General features: G+C 39.8%; 2 protein-coding genes across 5 annotated transcripts in view; both read left to right on the forward strand.

Moving 5' to 3' along the window:
- The first annotated feature begins 235 nt into the window (after window positions 1-235).
- Window positions 236-14,540, forward strand: NDC1 (NDC1 transmembrane nucleoporin). 2 transcript variants are annotated; one of them, XM_040073143.2, is made up of 18 exons: window positions 236-283; window positions 592-712; window positions 1,651-1,752; window positions 1,945-2,119; window positions 2,575-2,713; window positions 4,169-4,277; window positions 5,120-5,171; window positions 5,680-5,812; window positions 6,805-6,897; window positions 8,126-8,207; window positions 9,018-9,173; window positions 10,192-10,446; window positions 10,572-10,690; window positions 10,915-10,965; window positions 11,390-11,453; window positions 12,310-12,410; window positions 13,276-13,436; window positions 14,256-14,540. In XM_040073143.2, the coding sequence occupies exons 1-18, from the start codon at window positions 242-244 to the stop codon at window positions 14,317-14,319; spliced, it is 2,019 nt and encodes a 672-aa protein (XP_039929077.1). In that variant the 5' UTR covers window positions 236-241; the 3' UTR covers window positions 14,320-14,540. The 2 variants fall into 2 exon arrangements, with proteins under 2 accessions (XP_039929077.1, XP_058277746.1); XM_058421763.1 differs by lacking the exons at window positions 236-283; window positions 592-712 and adding an exon at window positions 1,110-1,128.
- Window positions 14,486-16,189, forward strand: part of GLIS1 (GLIS family zinc finger 1) — a 188,225-nt gene continuing 186,521 nt past the window's right edge. For all 3 annotated transcript variants that reach the window (XM_040073138.1, XM_040073139.1, XM_058421762.1), the window contains exon 1: window positions 14,486-14,596. In XM_040073138.1, the coding sequence (XP_039929072.1) occupies window positions 14,493-14,596 (104 nt within the window). In that variant the 5' untranslated portion in view covers window positions 14,486-14,492. The remainder of the gene's footprint in view (window positions 14,597-16,189) is intronic.

Genomic DNA, 16,189 nt, shown 5'->3' on the forward strand with positions numbered 1-16,189 from the left:
ATTCTGTCCCCTCAGACACGGAGGAGACCCCAGAGCCCCTCAGGCCGCCATCGCCGCGCGGGGCACGCCGGGACGCGTAGTTTCCACCGCGAGTGACGTCACCCGCGCACACCCGGGGGCGGGGAGAAGGGGCGTGCGCGCCCTCCCATTGGCTACCGCCCGGGCGCGCGGCGGAAGTGTCGCGGGGCCGGCACGTGGGGCCGTTGGGCGGCGGCTTTGAACGGGCGGCCGGGCCGCGGCCATGGAGGCGGCGGCGGGCGGGCAGCGGGCGCTGCTCCGGCAGGTCGGTCCTCGGGCTGCGCTCCCCACGGGCTGCGCTCCATCAGGCGCTGGGCTGGCGGGTGGCGGCGCATCCTCCCCCGGTCCCGGTTCTATCACGCTGTCTCCCCGCAGGCGCTGGGCTGGCGGATGGTGTCTGTGCCGGGCCCCCCTCACTCTCTCTCCCCTCAGGTTTTGGGGTGGTGAGCACCGGTCCCCTCACCCTGCGCACCCCTCAGGCGCTGGGCTGGCGGGTCCCGGTCCGCCCTCCCATTTTCACCGTGCAGGCACTGGGTTGGCGGGTCCCGGTCCCCTCACGCTGTGTCCCCGCAGGTTCTGGGCTGGCGAGTGGCCGCCACCATCACCTGGTCCGTGCTGCTGCTGCCCATCTGCACCGCGGCCTTCGTCGTCTTCAGCGGCCTCGACCCGTTCCACCCGGTGCGCTGGATCTCCAGTAGGTGCCCGGCCGCGTTTTCCTGGTTTTGCTCTCGCGTGTTTGTGTTTCTGGGGTTTTATTCCTGTACTCTGTTGTTTTGGGCTCAGTCCCAGATAACGGGAACTGAAGGTGGCATCGTGTTGCACTTGCGTTTTGAATAGTCTTTGGCCTTTTAAATGTTTCTGTATTACAACCGCAGCAGCCGCAGTCTACCCTAGGTAGGAGTAAGTGTTTCGAGTTCATGTGAGTAAATTCCTCACAGAAAAAAACCAAACAAACAAAAGCAACAGGTTAAGTGCTTTAGTTATCTGTTCTGGGTCCTTGGACACGCTTCCCTGTGCACTCTCTGCAGCTGCTGTTTCCATAATCAGCTTCAGTTTTCACCGTGGTGCACTGAATTCTAAGAGAAATTCCTGAAGCAGCCACTCTACATGGTGAGAATAACTTCCCCTGGGTGCCTACAATGAAAATTGAGAGGTGTTTAGCTGGAAGCTCAATGCCTGTGATCATTGAGCTGCTCCAGGCAGAGAGAATTGACTTCCTTCTTCCCTTGAAAACAGAAAAGCCCAGAAGAACTACTCTGTAAGAAAATTCTTTTCTTTTTAGTGTGGCTGGATGGCTGCAGCTTTTCTTAAATGAAGGGAAATGTGATATTTGAGCCACGGTTTTTTGGTTTTTTTTTTTTTCCAAAACATCACTTTGTTATAAGTGTTCACTTATAAGAAAAGCAGCTGTAAGGGTCTAAAATAGTTTCTATAAAGTTTAAATTTGCTTTTGTGCAGAAATGTTGTGTAGCTGGGCAGACCTCATGTGGGATTAGAAAGTCTCTTGACCATTACTCCCCTTTAAGCACTCAGTGGATTATTGTCCATTGCTTAAATGACCTGTTCTGTTATTTTATATGTTGCTGCTGTCTTATTGCAATTTTCTGAACATTAATATTTTTAATTTTTTAGATTCTTTCAATGATTTGTATACTTCCTATGTCATCTTTTGTATCTTCCTGATGTCTGTGGTGATAATAGTAATAAGCATCTTCAACGTTGAGTTTTATGCAGGTGGGTTGTGTAAATTGTTGAACTATCTTTGATACCTAAATTAAATAGGATGATCATTTATAATTTAGTGTCTGATCCTGTGAAAAGTTCTTTAGTGACAATGGTGAGGTGTTGTTTTTTTGTTTTTTTTTTTTTTTAATGAGAGATTTTATGAGAAAGAAGTGAAAATGTTTTTTCTGCTTTTGTTTACAGTTGTGCCATCGATACCATGCTCTCGATTAGCACTGATAGGAAAAATTATTCACCCTCAGCAAGTCATCCATTCCTTTGTTCATGCTATCATGGGAATGCTGGTTGCTTGGTGTGCTACAGTCATGACAAAAGGGAGGTTCCAGTTTCTTGCTGTGTCCTGCACACCTTCAGAGAGGTAATTGTGTGTGTCAAAGATAAACAAAGAGCTTTTATTGTAAAATGCATTTACTGATCCTTTCTTTCAAAAAGAATCCCAAGTATTTGGGTGTTCTCAAAAACCAGCAATTACATGTTGATTTTCTTTGTTAAAGGAGAGAAAGTACCCCCCTTTGTAAATGTTACAATGCACAGAGAAATAACTGGACCAGAAGAACTAAATCGCCAGGATTCTTAATGGAAAGTTGTTGACAAGTTGGTTGTCACTTGAACTAGATCTTGGTCGTGTGGTTAATGGGATATATTTCCTGCATAAATTACAAAAACAGGTGGTGAGATTCCTACTTTAGCAAAAACTTACTGAGGTATCGTCAGATGTGCTAATCAGGAAAGTAAAATCAAACTTCTGATGTGATTTCCCTTGAACAGCTTTTTGTTTTGGCCTCAGAATTGATTCTAAGTTTTCTATTTTAGCCTAGAAGATGCTGTTCCTCAGATGTGCCTAAATGAGTATCACCTCTTCTTTCTGCTTTCTGGAGCTTTCTTGGGATACAGTTACAGCCTTTTCTATCTTATTAACAACATGAATTATTTGCCATTTCCAATCATACAGGTAAGAGGTTTAAGCATCTTTGTAGAAAGACACGTATAAGTGAAACAGTGATCAAAAAAGCCTGGATAATTTATGAGCATGGCAGCAGGAGCTGCCTGTGTGCAGCTGCTGTCACTGATAGATGAAGTGTACACCCAGCTTTAAATGCCAGCAGTGTTCATCCTACTCCTTCCTCCTCAGCTCCTTTTAAATGAGCACAGAAATTGGGATGCTGTGACTCTTCACATTTAGACTGCACCCCTCTGATGCATGTTAAAGCTGGCTGAGGTGGCAGGTGAACTACAGGAGAAAGACAACGTGCACAAACTGGGTACCAATTTCAGGAACTGACAACAAGGAGCACCTAAAAGCTGAAAATCTTGACAGTTAAAAAAAAAAACAAACCAACAAAAAAAACTTCAGTTCAAGTCTAAATAGCACATTAAATCTTGCTTAGAGCTCAACATCCAAAGCCTTTTTGTATGTGTAGCCCTATGGAAACTGAAATCCCATTAATTCCTCCGGAGGAGTTTTGCAGAAATCTGTACCAGCGTGAAAAATCACCTTAAAAATATTTCTGTTGCTGCAGCCTCACAGCAGCCATTAACTTTTCCTGATTCCCAGACTGACAGAGTCCACACTGCCAGTTTGGCAGGAGTTGTCTTTAACCAAGGTTGGTTGTATTGGTAAAAAACATGGGCTGCACTGTGCTGACCATTCAATTCATCAGCAAACCAAATAGCATTTTGACAATGCTGTAGTTAGAATATTTTTAAATAGATTAAAAAAATCTATTTCAACATTCTTAATTCTCCTTTTTATTTTTTTTTTCTTCTGTTTTTGCCTTTATTTTTTTCTTGTTTTTTTTTCCCTAATGCAACCTAGTAAAATAAAAAAATTCAATCACTTTGGTTGCATTTGGTTTGCATAGTTTCATTTTCATGGTTTCATTTGTCAGCCTTATTTGGAGGAAAGCATCCGTGTTACGTTGGTTTTGCTGCTTGGATGATTATTGACTGTGGAACTCAGGCTTGTCTTCATTTTCCCTATATTTTAATTAAACATTTAGAATGTAAATGAAATCTAGTAGATTAAAGATACTGTGCTGGTTTTACATATGCCCTTTTTGGTTTGGTTTGTTTTTTTTTTTTTTCCTTTATTTTGCATTAGACAGGGTTGTTCTAGTTTGTTCCCTTATGTATTAAGCCAATCTACCCCTTTCTTTGTTTTCACTGCTACAAGCAGGAAACGGGATAAGAACTAGAAATTATTATAAAATGTCAGGGAAGATTGGGAGCATAATTAATAAATGTAATTTATTATCTTACCTGGAATTATCTTAAATTAAGTTTTTAATTGATCTAGACTTCAGGCTTTCAAGTAGCTTGTCCTTTTCTGTTGTATTATTTTTATTAACTGTTTCATTGATTTGTTCTGAATGTGGAATACTAAACGATTTCTTTTGTTTGGTTTTAGCAATACAAGTATTTACGCTTCAGAAGATCTCTGCCTCTCCTGATAAAACACAGTTGTGTGGAATCACTATATTTTGTTAGAAACTTCTGTGTCACTTATTACTTTTTTGGTAAGGGTTCCTGACATTCTCTATTTTTTGTATTTGTAATTGCTGTATTTGAAAACTTTAATCAGTCAGGCTTTGGACTGCTCCTCCCACTGCCTGGCAGTGGAAATGTGGTGTCCCAGAGCTGAACCTGACACACCAGCAGTGGGCAGGACTTCACTGTGTGTAATGTTGCTGTTTCATCCCATTTTTTTAGGCAAGGATCAGCACTTTGGTTTTACTCTCAAGTGCCCTTTGGATTATTTGGAGGGAGCTTGGGAAGCAAAGGCAGGATGGCTCCCTCCAATATGAAAATGGAGTTTGGTTTGTGGTAAAAGAAGATCTGTGCTGATGAAGATGGTTGTACTGGACTTTCTGAAAATCAGGAATTCTTTGTTAGGGTTGTAATTATCCTCCTAAATGATGTCAAACTATGCAAGAAATATTATCCCTTTATTTACATCAGGGGGATAAATTAAAAGTATGGTGGTTCTATATCAGATTCCATTAAGTCTTTAAAAGCACTTTGCTGCTGCCTGGGCTGTAGTGAAAATTAATATTAAATTACTAGTATCCCTCTTTTGTTAGTGAGGAAGCACAATTAACTCACTGCTGAGAAGCAGCAATAAAAGAGAAGGTCTGCATCTCTCAGTGCATAGCTGCTAGCCTGAAGCCTTTTTTCATTCTCTTCTTTCTATTTCTTAAAACAAAGTAACCCCAAAGGCAGATTGTCTCCTTGTCCATGCGAGTTACAAGACCAGTCTCCTGTCTCTGTATGAATTCTATTTTTGTCCTCTTTTTCTGGCCTACTGTGTGTGTGTTTTGTTGCGTTGTATTTGTTTTAGAGTTTCTTTTTGGCCCCCTAGGTTATATCCCAAAGGTGTGGATATGTACCACGATGGATCTCCATACAGACAGGTAGGTAGGACACTGTGCTGGAAATGTGGAATATTTTTGGGAGGTTCCTTTGCTGAGGAAGTGCAGCCTGGCAGCAGGACTCAGTTCTTTGCCTCCCCACACAGAATGTGGGGAGCTCTGGCCCCCACATGAGCTCTGGCTCATTTCTGAAAGGAAGCCTAAAGGAATCAGCATCCCCTTGTCATTAAGATAGTAATTAGGAAATCACTTTTATTTTTTTCCCCATAAGCCTCTAAAGTATTAGAAAGTGTCAACACTCCAGATTGCATCTATGAGTTTTACCTGGTTTTCTGTGGTTTTTTTTTTTTTTTTTTTTTTTTCTTTAATTGGGAGGGAACAACCTTATATTTTTATGACTGCTGTTTGTTTTAAAATAGGGAAGCTGGAGTCTTAATACTTTAATAGACTAAAACTGTAGTCATTATTATTTCATATTTATTTTCCTTAATTAATTTTTCTTAATAAGAATACTAAAATACTTCTATCCTCTTGGTTATTTTATCTGCAGTAAATTACATCCTCTTGACACTCTGAGTGGCTTGTTGGATCTCTCCTTGTTTTACCATACCTGGCTGAGTGGTGTGTTTCTTCTGATGACCTGGTACATTGCTTGGCTGCTCTTCAAAATCTATGCCACAGAGGTCAGTACTTGTGACAGTGCTCAAGTTACATCATCAGTGTGGCACAGATAATTCTCCCATTTCAAAAGCAGTTCTACCTAGGAAATAATTCACAATGAGTTCTTGAATTTTCACAGCATGCACTACAGGTAGTAACTGATAACTGAATAGTCAAGAGAGGCCTGGAATTAACTGGCTTTCCTTTTCTTCTCATAGCAAGACCTGTGTTCCTTACAAAATTAATGTTTTGTTACTGCCACCTCCTCCTCTTACTCCTCTGCTTCTGTTTCTAGATCTTTCCATAGAGAGGAAAAAATTCTTAATACAACTTGATTTTTATTTTATTTTTAATTAAAACATTATGAGACTTGATAAAAGAGGAAAAAAAAGTGAGGTTTAAATCCTGGGTCAATGTATTGGTGCAAAGTACTCATGGAATGAAATACAGTGCTGTTGGGATGTTTAATTAGCTTTAATTAGTAAGGTGTAGTTGTAACTATGTGGAGAAAAGATCAACAATGAGTCAAGCATGACAACAGCTCTGAGGTGTGATCAACCTGTCTCAGGATAATAACAAGCACCAGTGAACACCTTGTCAACATCTCTAATTACTGTATTGCTTATAAAACTGTGGAAGACAAAAGAAATCATTCATCTATGAAAGTATAAAATGGACTTTGCCCTTTTAAATGATAAAAAAAAATTGTTTATCCTCATGGTTTGTTTGTGGTGTTTGTTTGTTTTTTTTTGTTTTTTTTTAATGACCTAAAAAGCTTCCAAAATTACTTTTAAATATTTGCATAGTGTTAACTGAAAAGTCAGGGAAGAAATTGTAAGATGAGCCCACGAGCACATTTATTTGAAGATAAAGATAGCTGGGTTTTCTAAGATTTCTCAATTTAAGCAAAAGTAGTAAACTCTTTTTGTTTCTATGTTAGAAATTCCAGGCCAGTTTACTGGTCTTTCATAAGTGCTTTCCTCTGTATAACACAACTTTTGATGTTTCTATTCAGAGTCATCATTTCCCCGTTCAACCAACATTTGCTCAGGAGACAGACCAGTGCCTGCCTAAAATCTTAAACAGCAATCCTCCCCTCCTTATAAAGGTAATTGAACCTCTTCCCTGACAGGTGTGTGCTGAAAAGGTGTTTTTCAGTGTCCAGTCACATCTTCCAGGTGCCAGCTCTCTTCACTGAGGTGTTAGTTCCTTGTAAAGCTGCCTCAGAGCACTTACAGGCTGTTGCATTTAACGATGAAAATTTGTTTAGTAGTGACATCTGCTGGTGCTCACCACGCTGTAACTGAAGATTCATTTAGTTAGAGGCAAGATCTGTGTGCAACGGAAGTGTCAGTGTGTTCTGATGCAAAACCAGCAGCTTAGTGGCATTCAGGTTTTTGTAACTCATGAGTTGTCACATAAGCAAGTGTTCTCAAACCTTTGTGCTCTCAACTTCTTGTCCCTGCGACATATATGTGAGCTCTTAACACCTGTGTTCTCTCTTGAAATTAAAAATGCATCCATACTTACACTGGAAGTTGGGTTTCCTTTTTATAAAAGGCAATAGTAAAAAGCTACTTGAAACCTGTGAGTAAAGAAGAGGAATCTTGGTCTGTGGTAATCATTAATAGGAGTTGCTGATTATAACACTTAGAAATTGGAGACCTCGTTTAAGAGGTATTATGTAAATAAAGATAAGAGTATTCTCTTGCACACAATCTACCCTTATGATTTTACAGATTTCTGATAAGGCTGGAGATATAATAGGCTACAATTCCTTTTAAAGCTTTGCTGCATTGTCTGAGGATAGGTGGGGAAGAGTTGAGCACAAACAGTTAAAGGAACAGGAAATCTAATATATGATCTCAGATGTCATTAAAGTGTCTAATTTAAAATAGGGTTTTGAATACTGGGAGAAATCTGGTTATTTTTAGTGTGGCCCATGAATTGCTTAATCACATCAAAAAGCAGTGGTAAGTTGGTCCCGTAAGGCACTGACTCTTAAAGCTGTAGTTGAGCTCTGGTTTGCAAAAACTGTTCTTTTCTTAGACTTTTTAGTGTCTTAATATCTTTCTGCCTGAGCTATGAGAATAAAGCAAGCTTTAAATCTTCTTGAACTCCTGAGAATTCACATATCAGTAAAGCTCTTAATAGCTCAGCAGCCCCATCCAGAGTGGTTTTAAGGATTTGCCTCCATTCTCTTTCTGTTACATGACTGGTTTTAGCCAGTGTGAGCTCATTCTTTGGTAGGGATTGATTTTGTATGGATAACTACATTTTTTTTAAGCAAATACATTGGACTTTGCATGCACTAAAACATTTTCTTTTCTTTGTAGTTTTTAGCCTTACAAGATTTGATGTTACTTTCCCAGTATTCTCCTGTTCGACGACAGGAAGTCTTTAGCCTTTCTCAGCCAGGTAATTATACAAATTATTTTGTGTTGATTCCTTTTTTAAAACCATTAGTCTAATGCTCTTAGAAATTATGTAATGTTGTAAGGTATGCTGCATAAGCCAGGAGCCTCTTCCCTGTGGTGCCTGTTCCAAAAGGATGTTTGATTATCTATATTTGTGCTGTTTCACCTGCTAAACTCAACCAGTTGTGGTGTCTGTTGGACTTAAATGACAGCCACGAGGAAACACAGGTTTAGGATTTTGAAAGCAGGGCCCACTTCACACCACCAGTGATACAGTCCAGACTGGATAACCTAACAGATGTGTATGGGAGCTGAAAGCTGAGGTGTGAGTGAGGGGAAATCAGGCACAAATACTGAGTCACCACTGCAGCTATGAGAGCAAACACTGGCTGTAACTTCAATTAGTCCTTCTGCTGTATTCAGATATGGCAATTAAACCTGCTTAGAAGCCTTCAGGAACTTTTGGTAGGAATTCTAGTTTGTACAGCTTCAAAACTGTGTTGCCATTGCCACTGGTATTTGTTCACTTTAGCTGTTTAGTGATTTCAGATCTGATGGGCTGAACTGCCTGTGTTGCCTGCTTGCTTAGCAGGTTTCACTGAAGTCTTTTTAGAGTTATCCGTTGAATCTGTCCATGTTTTCATCTTCCTCTCAGTACAAACAAGCTGCCACAGCTCAAATGCCCTGTGGCATTTTAGAAGCTCAGTGGCACTGTGACAGTGAAGCTCCTGCTGAGAGCACAGGGGCACTGTCAGAACAGATCCAGGGAGGTGCAGCTGGGTTAAACCCTGCTCTTTCTGTGCACTGCCAGGTGGGCACCCACACAACTGGACTGCCATATCCCGGGAGTGTTTGAGTCTCCTGAGTGACCTCACTCAGAGGCTGATTGCACAGCAAGAAGCAGCAGCAGCAAACGGGAGAGCAAAGCCACCAGTGGGAGAGATGAAAGTACCTCCACAGACTCCAGGTATGTGAGGAAATGCTCATAAAGGTTTGTAAAGCACGAAGGTAGCAATGGATACCTTTGTCCCAATTAAATTTTGTGATGGGATTTCTGCAAATAAATACAAACAAAAAAGATCCTCCTCCAATTAGTTTTAGATATTTGTGTTGAAATCATCCCAAAGTAGCTAGAAAACTTGCAATTATTGTGTTTACTCAGTTTGTTTACTTGCATGATATTATGTTCAATACAGTATTTTTTCCATACTTGCATGAATAAAAGAAGTCTGATTATCACAGTTTCAGTAAGTGGTTCAACACTGCACAGAGAGAATTTGAGTCTTGCCAAGAGATGCTCTGTAATTTGCATAACTGCTCTTATGATTAGTTTAAGATGGTAAAATTAGGTTGTGTTTATGTTTGTGTGATTCACTAATATCGCTGCAGAGTGAGGAAAGCCCAGTCTGACTCCTGAGCTGTGAGCAGCCTCCAGGCATTTCGAGTGTTTTACATGCCAGACTTGGGCATCATTCCTGGCAGCACCGCTGTGTTAGCACAAGGCTGCCAGGTAATGGAATCCCTCAGCAGGCAGTGCCCTGGCAACAGCAGGCACTGTTGGTATGTCACAGGTGAATTTCTCCTAGTGCTGCTGATCCTTGGATTTGGAGACAGACGTGCCTTTTCTTACATGCTGATCAGAATGACTTTTCATTCTTCTGTGGGCAGCCTTTTCTCTAGTAATTAATGCTAAGAGCCCACTTCATGTACATATATAGCAGGGTGTTGTAACGTTGGCTATCAGGAGAAAAATAAATAAATCCACAAGGATCCTTCTCATCACTTGCTGTTTTTAAGGTGATGAACTTTGAAATTCCCCCATGCTTATGTTGATGTGTACTTCTTTGCAAGACCAGAGTGCTAACCGTATCCTTTCATAAAAGCCCTGATACAGAAGTTGTTGAAATAGCAATCAAACAACAAACCCATCTCCTATGTCATTGTGCCAGCTTGTTGTCTTCATGCAGTGTGTTCTTTGTCACCAGGAGCTGTTGGGATAGAAGACATGTCATTCCAGTCACAGAGGTCCAACATTGTTCTCAGAGCCTCCATGTCTCCACTGGTTAAGCCATCCCTGATGCCTGTGAAGACATCTCCCGGCTCTGATGTTGGCTCACCTTTCAGCTCTCCTGCTTTAAGTTACAAGATGGGAATTGTGGATGTCAAGTCTCCTTGGCACGGATCAGTCCAAAGTCCCCTTGTCGTGAGAAGGGGACCAAAGCTGTGGACGTCAATTTCAGGTAGAGATTCTTCCACAGCACTTGAGCCATAAGTGTAGCAGCCTTGTCAATGAAGGGCTGCATTGTGAGGAGTAAAGTGACAGCAATCAGTTTTTTTCTGAAGACACTGTACTTTTTCCTTGCAGATCAGCAAATGAATGGTTCCCACCATGAATCCTTGCCGGTGCTCTCTGCTGCAAGAACTGGCAGTGAGGCAGTGCAGCCAAAATTTATTTACACATGGCTTCAGAACAAGCAAGAACAGGTGGAGTAAAATTGCAGTGCATAGGGGTTGCAGCTTAGGTGATAACTCTCTGGAAGAATTTGTCACTTTATGGAATGAATGCCTCCTTCTCCATTCAGTTTATATATAAATGTAGTTTATATTTATATCCTTCCCTCCACTCCCAATGCCTTTGTGTTTTGAGAAGGGCCAACTGTGCATTAAATAAATGCAGATGATATGTTTAATCTTTTGTTTCTTTTCAGATAAAAAACTTCTTGTCCAAACGAGCGCTGATAATGTATTTCTTCAGCAAGGTAAGGGTGGTCCTGTGTTTGAGACACAGGTAATGGCTTTAAAACCTTTATTTTCATCTGAGGCTTTCCATAAGTACAACTTCTTGCTTGCTGTGAGTTTCACAGCAGGACTGTCCCACACCTGCAGAAAATAAGAATAACAATGCTTTTAAACTCATCTGATTAGAAACTGCATTTTGCTTGAAGAATTCTTAGTCTTTGAAAGCAAGTTAGTGTATATGCTTTTCTTCCCCCTTTTTTTTTCCCTCCTCAGTTACCACTGTGGCATTGTGGGCAGCTCCTGTCCAAAAGGAATTTTCTTCTTTAGATCAGATTTTTCTGGCTATTTCCCAAGATGCCTTGGCCTTGCACGTCTGTTCTGAAACCTGCAAGTTTGGTGATAATATTTATAAAGTGCACTCACAACATTTTGGTTTCTTCTCAGCACCCAGAAGCTTCCATCCAAGCTGTCTTCTCTGATGCCCAAATGCACATCTGGGCTTTGGAAGGTAAATGGTTTCCAACTGATCCATTCTGTTGGTTCATGGAAAACTCTTGGCTCTGTGCTTTATAAATGTAACAACAAAAAAAAAGTCTTTGAAATGCTTTTGACAAAAACACAACTGCATTTCAGACATCAACATGACTAAAGTCTAATTCAGTTGTTAGTTTGGAGATCCCATGTGAGATCTCTTACTTTATGTTCTGTACAGATTCCTAAATTTGATTTCTAGTGCTTCTCTCTCATGTGAACCCATGTATCACTTTTACATTTTTTCTAGTGACAGATGTATGATGCCTTTTACAACAGCAGACTAAAGGCTCTGCATCTTTCTCGGTTTATCAGAGAGCTGAGGGAGGCACTCAGGTAGTAACTTAGCAAATAAACAAAAAGCTGCTTTGCAGAAAATTAGAAAAACAGTGACAGTATGAAGTTACATTTTGGATTTTTCTTGTTTCTTTCAAAGTCATGAGTAAATACTAGTATTGATAGAATCTTCTGTTACATTTGACTGTGCAAAGTTGATCAATTTCCTTGGTGATGTGTTTTATGGGCAGATGTGCTGTGCAGTGTCAGATTGAAGGTACGGCTTGGGATGTGTAGAGTCTGGAGATGGGAATCACACATAATATTTATGTAAACCCTTGCTTTACCAACCTCAAGCTATTACACACCTGTCAAACCAGTGAGTGGTTTGGTCCTTGAGCCAGAGCTGAGTGACTGTCAGCTGGCAGCAGCAAGTCCTGAGGAATTCCAGCACACTAGTGGAATCTTCAGGCAACACCATGAGCTTTGTTACTGAATTCTCACCTTTTGAAACACTAATTACAACAAATTTCTTTTTTTTTTTTTTTTTTTTAAAGGTCTGTCTCACTTGGTAGCAGCCTCTTTTACTGAAGACCAGTTTGGAGTTGTCCAAACTACACTGCCAGCTATCCTGAACACGTTACTGACTCTTCAGGAGGTAAAACTTAACTTTTCCTTGCTGCAAGGCAAGTTTGGGAGAGGAGAAGGAGTCTTGTTGATTTTACACAATAACCTTGCTGACTAGTCATAACATTGAAGTTGCTGCTGCTAAAGCAGCCCTTCTGCAGTTAATCTAACCAAAACAGCTGGTTGCCACTATGTACACTGTGAAACAGATGAATAAAAACCCTGTTGGTGTTTTGAAATGTAGAAGGAGAAAATATGGAATGTTTAATTTTAAAGAAATGTTGCTGTGTGCTCAGTTGAAGAGTTTATTTCGGGGATGCAGCAGTTCTAATACAATATCTTTTGCAGAGTTAGAACTTTATTTGGTTGCACACAATTCCTGGTGCAACGTGGAGCACTTGGAGACATTGCAAATCTCAGGAGATAAAATCTCTGTCTCTGCTAATACGAAGAAACTACTCTCAAATTACTGATGTTTGTGTAATGTGTGTTTTAACAAATCCAGATTTATTTCCACCGCTATCCGTGTCCTATTAACATAACCATTTTACACTGCCCTAATGGAGATTCTTGGAAAGAATTTAGAGATTATTAAAGTTCTTCAGTGTAAGTCATCTATTCCAAGAACAGGCACCAGAGGGGAAAAAAAGCCCAATACCCTTGTTTGTGAAAGAAACAAGTCATAATACAGGACAGAATTGTGTTTCTCCTGCAGCATGTATTGTGCTTATGTTCCTGTTGATGGCTGGGAAATGCTCAATCTCCAAAACATTTTTGTGTGTCTTGGTGGAATTTCTGAACTTGCACTTTATTTTTGCTCTATTTGACACAACCATGTCACTAGTTACATTATGAAATAACTGAATGGATGACAGGAGTCTGTTTTTCTCAATCAGGTCGTAGACAGACATTTCAAACTGCCACATGTTTCTAGCAAACCTCCCCGGATTTCAGGGAGTCTGGTGGACACATCCTACAAAACACTACGATTTGCACTTAGAGCATCTCTGAAAACAGCCCTATACCGGATAACTACTGTCTTTGGAGAGCACTTGAAGTAAGAACTTCCTCATGATTGCTTGCTTGTTAAATTTAGTTTAATTAATGTCATTGTAGGACCTGTAAAAAAGGAAGTTTAGGGGACAAAAATCCCTTCTGGTCATTATTATAATGTGCTGTTTTAGTATTTTTTGATTTGTGGAACCTTAAAAAGTTCCTGTGTAGATATATGGTCCCCCTTAGAAATTTATTATTCATAGATTTCTGGGCAATTTTTCTTAGTGACTTTTCATGAACTCTTCAGAAGCAGTTCATGAATACCACTTGTTTAATAAATCTGAGCTGCTGAAAAGAAAATAAATCAACTAGAGACAATTGTTCTGCAGCGAGAGAATCCTATGAAGGGTCCAAATAATAAAATTCTGTTGCTGCCTTGTTGTCCAACAGCTCTTCCTCAGCCACTCTCCCAGCAGGCAAACTTCCATACTTGGCCTGAGAATATGTGGGACTGAAACCTCCTGTAGTATTTGCCCATCTCTCCCTCTGGGGATGAAATGTCCCTCAGTTTCAAAGTGCTCAATATACAGGAGGGATCGTTTTAGGAGATTCTTTCTTATCTAAATCATCCTTGCAAGTTAATCAGTTGCTGTTTAGAGGTAAGGAAATGGGCAAGGTTTTCCTGGTATTTTTTAGAAGCTGTTCAGGATAAGAATTGACAGTTTCAAGGATTAAATGCTTCTTTGTCTTGGAACATAGATGGTTTTTCATAAAATTTAGCTTCAGTGTAATTGATTTCAATGTACACTCAATTTTGGCATGAGACTTCATTTTTGTGCTATATTACTTTTAATGTGAAATGTTCTGCATTTGTTTCTAGTGCTGTACAAGTGTCTACAGAACATAAGAAAAGACTTCAGCAATTCCTGGAGTACAAAGAATGAATCTTGATGCAGCTACGGTTGTTTTTTTTGTTGTTTTGTTTTTTTGGTTTTTTTTTCAAAACTCTTGCTAAGAAGAAAATGGGACTAATGAGGCTTTTTTCCTTGGCTTTTTGGAAAAGCATATGGAAGTATAAGTTGCAGAGCGAAACTTTTAGAACTGTAGAAGAGTTCTTATGGGTTTGGATCATCTTTTGTATAATAAAACTTGTAATTTTTTGCCATCTTGCCTTCATTTAATGTCACTTCCAAATGAGAAAGTGCCGGTTCTTCTTTCTAGGTAAGACTATGACATTTAAGATTGCCAGAGTTATTTTGACACTCAGATCTTTCATTATTTTTCACACTGTGTTCTTTCCCTACTCTCTTCTGTTATAAGGAGCTGAGGAGAGACTCACGTAGATACTTAGTGTTTAAGAGCTTCATAAATTTAGTTGATAACACTTTTAGATCAAGAGTGTAGTTTAAGTGTAAGAAACAGATGTGCCCAGGAATAAAACATGCTGCTCCTCTGGAAGCTGGAAATACTCCTTCAGAGAAAAATGGGTGTGCAAAAAGGCATTATTGGCACACAAATACTGCCTGGAAAGTAAGCAGCTCAGATTTTATCTTTAAGGTGACTTAGCATATACCAAGTTCTGATCTATACAGAAACCTACAGGAAACAGTACTGCATTTAGTAAAACTCCCAAGTAATGATACTGAGAAATAAAGTTTAGATCAACAGCTTTCTGTTTGGGGGTTAGGAAGGGTGTTTGCAGCACATCTGAATTTTTCAAAATGGTGTACATTATTGGTAGATGCCGGTGGAAAATGCTACTTTTAAAAAGCTTTTTGTCTGAAAACCTATCTAAATAATTTGAAAATTAAGTAGTCAGTTTTTAAGCATACTCCAGTTACTTTGATATCTATACTGGAAAATGTGTGGAGTATGAAGATGAGAACTGTAAGCTAAATGGTCTTGTAAATTAATTTAGTTTGATAAGGGGAAACAAAACTATCATTTTCCTTCAGTGCTGTTAATCCTATGGTTTTTGTTTTTCTAACAGAGGACCCGAGATTTGAGGATGGCTGTGGTGTTAGTTATGTTGGTGTGATGTGGCTGTGTAGTAATAGGGTGACTGTAAGGTTTGAGTAAAAGAGAAACCCCTGAATCTTCAGTGAGACCTGCATGTTGCTTTCTTCAGTACAGAGAGGTAATTTTTTTGTAATGCAGACACTGCAGATGTTAGATTTGGTAGTGGAAATGAGAATTATATTGTTCTTTTTGCATTGAGATGGCCCATAGCAAACACAATAAGGTGATAGATAGCCTTTCACAAAATTTAAGTTTAAGGTTAAGCTAAAGCTTCCCCATGCTTGACTTTTACCACAGGTAGAAGCCTCTTGCCTGACGTATTAAATAATTTAATTTGCATGCTTTCTGGCATTGCAATGTACACCTGGAGTTAAATGGTGCTTTAGCTGGTACCTCAGGTGTAACTGGTAAACCAAATACTGCAGGTGAGTTTCAAATAAATTTTTCACACTTTTCAACAAGTGCAATATTTTTTTTTATTGCTGTGTTATTTTCTGCAACACTCCCACAGCCATAAACTGCAAGTTCTAATTAAGTGTTACAGTTGTGAACAGCAGGCTTAAAAATGTAGATGACCTTTTGATGGCCAAGTGGTTGAGGTCTGTCCTTGTGTTGCAGCAGAGATTTGCACAGATCTGCTAATATGTGTGTGATTCATGGCATTGTCCCTATGACAGAAGAGTTTTCAAAAGCTGATTGCTTTGTGGTTTCTTTAACTGCTTCAATATTTAAAGAGCTGAAGACTTTGTTTTACTTTTTAAGCCTTAACTTAAAAGTTCATCTTTAACAGTATCT

Source organism: Hirundo rustica, chromosome 9, assembly GCF_015227805.2.
Source record: "Hirundo rustica isolate bHirRus1 chromosome 9, bHirRus1.pri.v3, whole genome shotgun sequence".
Taxonomy (NCBI): Eukaryota; Metazoa; Chordata; class Aves; order Passeriformes; family Hirundinidae; genus Hirundo; species Hirundo rustica.